The sequence below is a fragment of the Chelonoidis abingdonii genome, chromosome 11 (assembly GCF_003597395.2).
Source record: "Chelonoidis abingdonii isolate Lonesome George chromosome 11, CheloAbing_2.0, whole genome shotgun sequence".
Classification (NCBI taxonomy): Eukaryota; Metazoa; Chordata; order Testudines; family Testudinidae; genus Chelonoidis; species Chelonoidis abingdonii.
Window position 1 is genome coordinate 15,657,853 of NC_133779.1, and position 3,866 is coordinate 15,661,718.

At 57.3% G+C, this 3,866-nt stretch overlaps 1 protein-coding gene across 1 annotated transcript in view; it reads left to right on the top strand.

Moving 5' to 3' along the window:
- The first annotated feature begins 2,761 nt into the window (after positions 1-2,761).
- Positions 2,762-3,866, top strand: part of CACNG6 (calcium voltage-gated channel auxiliary subunit gamma 6) — an 8,850-nt gene continuing 7,745 nt past the window's right edge. The window contains exon 1 of the mRNA XM_032797334.2: positions 2,762-3,271. Coding sequence (XP_032653225.1) covers positions 2,947-3,271 — 325 coding nt within the window. The 5' untranslated portion in view covers positions 2,762-2,946. The remainder of the gene's footprint in view (positions 3,272-3,866) is intronic.

Sequence of the window (3,866 nt, forward strand, 5' to 3'; positions counted from 1 at the left end):
TACACACACACCCCTAGGGAGAGACCTATCTATAGCGAATCGGTGTTGAGCTTTTCTTAGGTTTCGGTTCTTATCAGTTCTGTTGAAACTAGATTTTGTGCTGTCGGGAGAGGCCATGTTGCGTTGTGTTGCGTTTTTATGGTTTATTGACATGTTTTTGCGCCGTATGCATGTGTTGTGTGTGTGTGTGTGTGGATTTGTTTTTAGTAGCCTCGGGGTGGGGAGGAGATGCACAGAGGAGAGAGAGAGAAATTCCATCACCCAGAGACCAAATTGATTTTGTCTCTGCTCTAACCCTGTCGCGATATGGGGCAAGGGGCCTTTGTGTGCGATTTAACAATTCCAAGCCTGTCCTTATCGAGTCCGGCTTCCTGGAGAAGAACAGCGCTAGGGGCTGTACGAACGCAGAGCAAAAAGACAACCTCTTACAATCAGTGCATTGGACAGCAGACAGCCAGGACAGAAGATCAAACAAAGGGGGGTTTTCATACCCCCACAGCCTGCAGTGCAACCTCTCCTTCTCTTTGGTTGGCATCCTCCCCTGTTCCCAACAGGACGATGTTACCCAAAAGTCCTTCTGGGGGGAGGAACTATCAGACAATCCTCTCCCGTTGTTCTGAGTGGGGTTTAGCTAGGAGTTAGCTATTTATTTATTTATTTATTTATTTATTTTCCTCTCTTTCTTCTCAGGCCCCCCCTGCACCCTCCCCCCCGGTTTCAGTTCTTCATTTCACGGAGATGAGGGGGGAGGATTTGTGTCGGGGAGGGGAAGAGGGGGAATTGATTTTTGCTTTCCCGGTTTTTGTGCCAACCAGACGGAAAAAAACGAAAACAAAAACAAAAAGAACTTGAAAACTTTTGTGAAAAAAAAATCAAAAAGGACCAAAAAAAAAAAAAAAGTTGAAAAAGTTACAGAAAAGCGAGAAAAAAAGAAAACCATGGAGCCGCCGTGTCAGCCAGTGGGCGTCAGCCGTCTCAAGTGCGTTTCGTATAAAAGGGAAAACAAATGATATATATATATATATATATAAAAACAAAGAAAATACTCAAAAAAAAATAAAAAACTAACCAACCCCCAACCCTGCTGTTGTGGTCCTGGTGATACAAAGGAAGAATACAACAAACCAGTTCAATGTGAAAAGCTACAATGAAAAAACTCACCCAGATGCATGGATTTTTACTGGAGTCGCTCTTTAAAAATAAAGTACTATGGAAAACACAGGGATGGCGCTTGTTTCATTGGGCTAGACCTGAGGTTAGTCCTGTTTGTTACTTGTATCATTTGGTATTGACCAAGATTGGGGCACTGCGCACTGCCCAGACTCTGAGTCGCCAAGATTGGGGCCTTTGTTGCGCCGGGCGCTGCCCAGACACACAATCGCCGAGATCGAGGCCCCATCACGCAGGGCGCTGCCCAGACCCAGAGTCACCGAGATTGGGGCCCCGTCAGGGTGGGCCCTGCCCAGACACAGAGTCGCTGAGATTGAGGCCCCGTCGCGTCGGGCGCTGCCCAGAGTCACTGAGATAGGGGCCCTGTCGCACTGGGCGCTGCCCAGCTACATAGAGAAAGGCCATTGAAAGAAGAGGCTTTCAGAAATGGTAGCTGATATATTTAAAACTGAGTCTTTAACAAATCATTCAGCACGGGCACAGAAGCGACCCCTCTGGGGTGGGGCTCTGGGGTGTGTTATACAGGGACCCCTTCGCCCAGTGCTGAGATTTGTCGACTCTAGGGTGGGTCACGGGGTCTGGTTATTCAGGGAACCTCTCGCCCAGCAGCCCCGGTGCCAGCACTGACTGCGAAAGGAGATCACTCCCTGCAGCTCCCGGTTTGTTCCCGGGGCGTCTGTCCTGGGCTGAACTCCCAGCCCCGGTGAAGCAGCCAACACAGACACTCAGCTGGACTCAGCACCGGGCAGAGACACTGCTCAGCTCCTTCTGCCTTGCATCCTGGAATGCCGCACTGGGGGGCACAGGGCAGAAGGGCTGGCGGTGAGGGGGAAGCTCCAGGGGCACTGTGGGGCAGGGGGCAGGAAGGCTGGCTGTGAGGGGAGCTCCCAGAGGGGCTGTGGGGTAGGAGGCCTGGCTGTGTGTGGGGTAGCTCCCAGGGGGCAAAATGATGCACAGGGCAGGAGGGCTGGCTGTGGGGGGCGAGTCCCAGGGGTCACTGTGGGCCAGGAGGGCTGCCTGTGGTGGAGGGGTAGCTCCCAGGGGGCACTGTGAATCACAGGACAGGATGGCTGGCTGCAAGGGGAGCTCCCAGGGGCTCTGTGGGGCAGGGGGCAGGAGGGCTGGCTGCAAGGGGAGCTCCCAAGAGGCTCTGTGGGGCAGGGGGCAGGAGGGCTGGCTGCGAGGGGAGCTCCCAGGGGCTCTGTGGGGCAGGGGGCAGGAGGGCTGGCTGCGAGGGGAGCTCCCAGGGGGCTCTGTGGGGCAGGGGGCAGGAGGGCTGGCTGCGAGGGGAGCTCTCAGGGGCTCTGTGGGGCAGGGGGCAGGAGGGCTGGCTGTGAGGGGAGCTCCCAGGAGGCTCTGTGGGGCAGGGAGCAGGAGGGCTGGCTGCGAGGGGAGCTCCCAGGGGCTCTGTGGGGCAGGGGGCAGGAGGGCTGGCTGTGGGTGGGTGGGCGGCCTGTGGGCAGCTCCCAGCGCTGCATGTGCCTCTTTAAAACACACGCACCCAAGGCCTTAAAAATAGCTTCCATCGCCCTGGAGACGGGTGATGGCTCCTAGCAGGTGCGGGGCGTATTTACAGCCAGGGCTGCGGGTGCAATCGACCAGGCGGCCTCTTGCTCAGCCAGCTGGGGGGTCCGCTCGGCAGCAGGCGTCCGACCTGACGAGCCTGCGGGTTGGAGGGGCAGAGCGTCCGCACGAGGCGGCTGGGAGAAGCGCAGGAGGACCGGGCAGGGGTAGGGGTTACGGTTAGGGTGATCAGCGAGATAAAACCCAGGAAGGATGATGTGGCCCAATTTTTTCCTCCAGGAGCAGGAGCGCATGGCTGGCTTGCGGGGCCGGGCGGGCAGCAAGCGGCGCCCGGGCCTCACCGATGCTCAGGAAGGCAAGATCAAGCTGGCCTTCTTCGTGGCCATCGTGGGGGTGACGCTGACCGTGCTGGCCGTGGGCACCGAGTTCTGGGTGGAGCTCAACACCTACAAGCAGAACCACAGCGCCATGTGCGAGGCCGCCCACTTCGGCCTCTGGAAGTTCTGCTACAAGAAGCTCTGGGTGGAGGACGTGGAGGTGGAGAGGGCGACCTGCGGCCCGGCTGAGCTGCCCGGAGGTGAGGAGAGCCTGGCTCGTCCCCCCTCCTCTTCCTTCACACTTTCCTCCCTTCCTTCCCTCCCTCCTTGCTTCCTCCTCCCTCCCTCCCTTCCTTCCCTCGCTCCCTCCTTCCTTCTTTCCTTTCCTCTCTCCTTCCTCCCTTCCATACCTCCTTCCTTCCTGCCTTCCCTCCTTCCTCTCTTCTCTCCCACTCCTTCCTTCCTTCCTTCCCCCTCCCTCTCTTCCTTCCTTCCCTCACTCCCTCCTTCCTTCTTTCCTTCCCTCTCTCCTTCCTCCCTGCCTTCCTTCCCCTTCTTCCTCCCTTTCCTTCCTCCCTGCCTTCCTTCCCTCCCCCCTCTTTCCTCCCTTCTTCCCTCCCTTCCCTCCCTCCTTCCTTCCTTCCTTCCCCCTCCCTCTCTTCCTTCCTTCCCTTGCTCCCTCTTTCCTTCCCTCGCTCCCTCCTTCCTTCCTTCCTTCCCCCTCCCTCTCTTCCTTCCTTCCCTCGCTCCCTCCTTCCTTCCTACCTTCCCTCCTTCCTCCCTTCTCTCCCACTCCTTCCTTCCTTCCTTCTCCCTCCCTTCCTTCTTTCCTTCCCTCCCTCCCCTCCTTCCTTC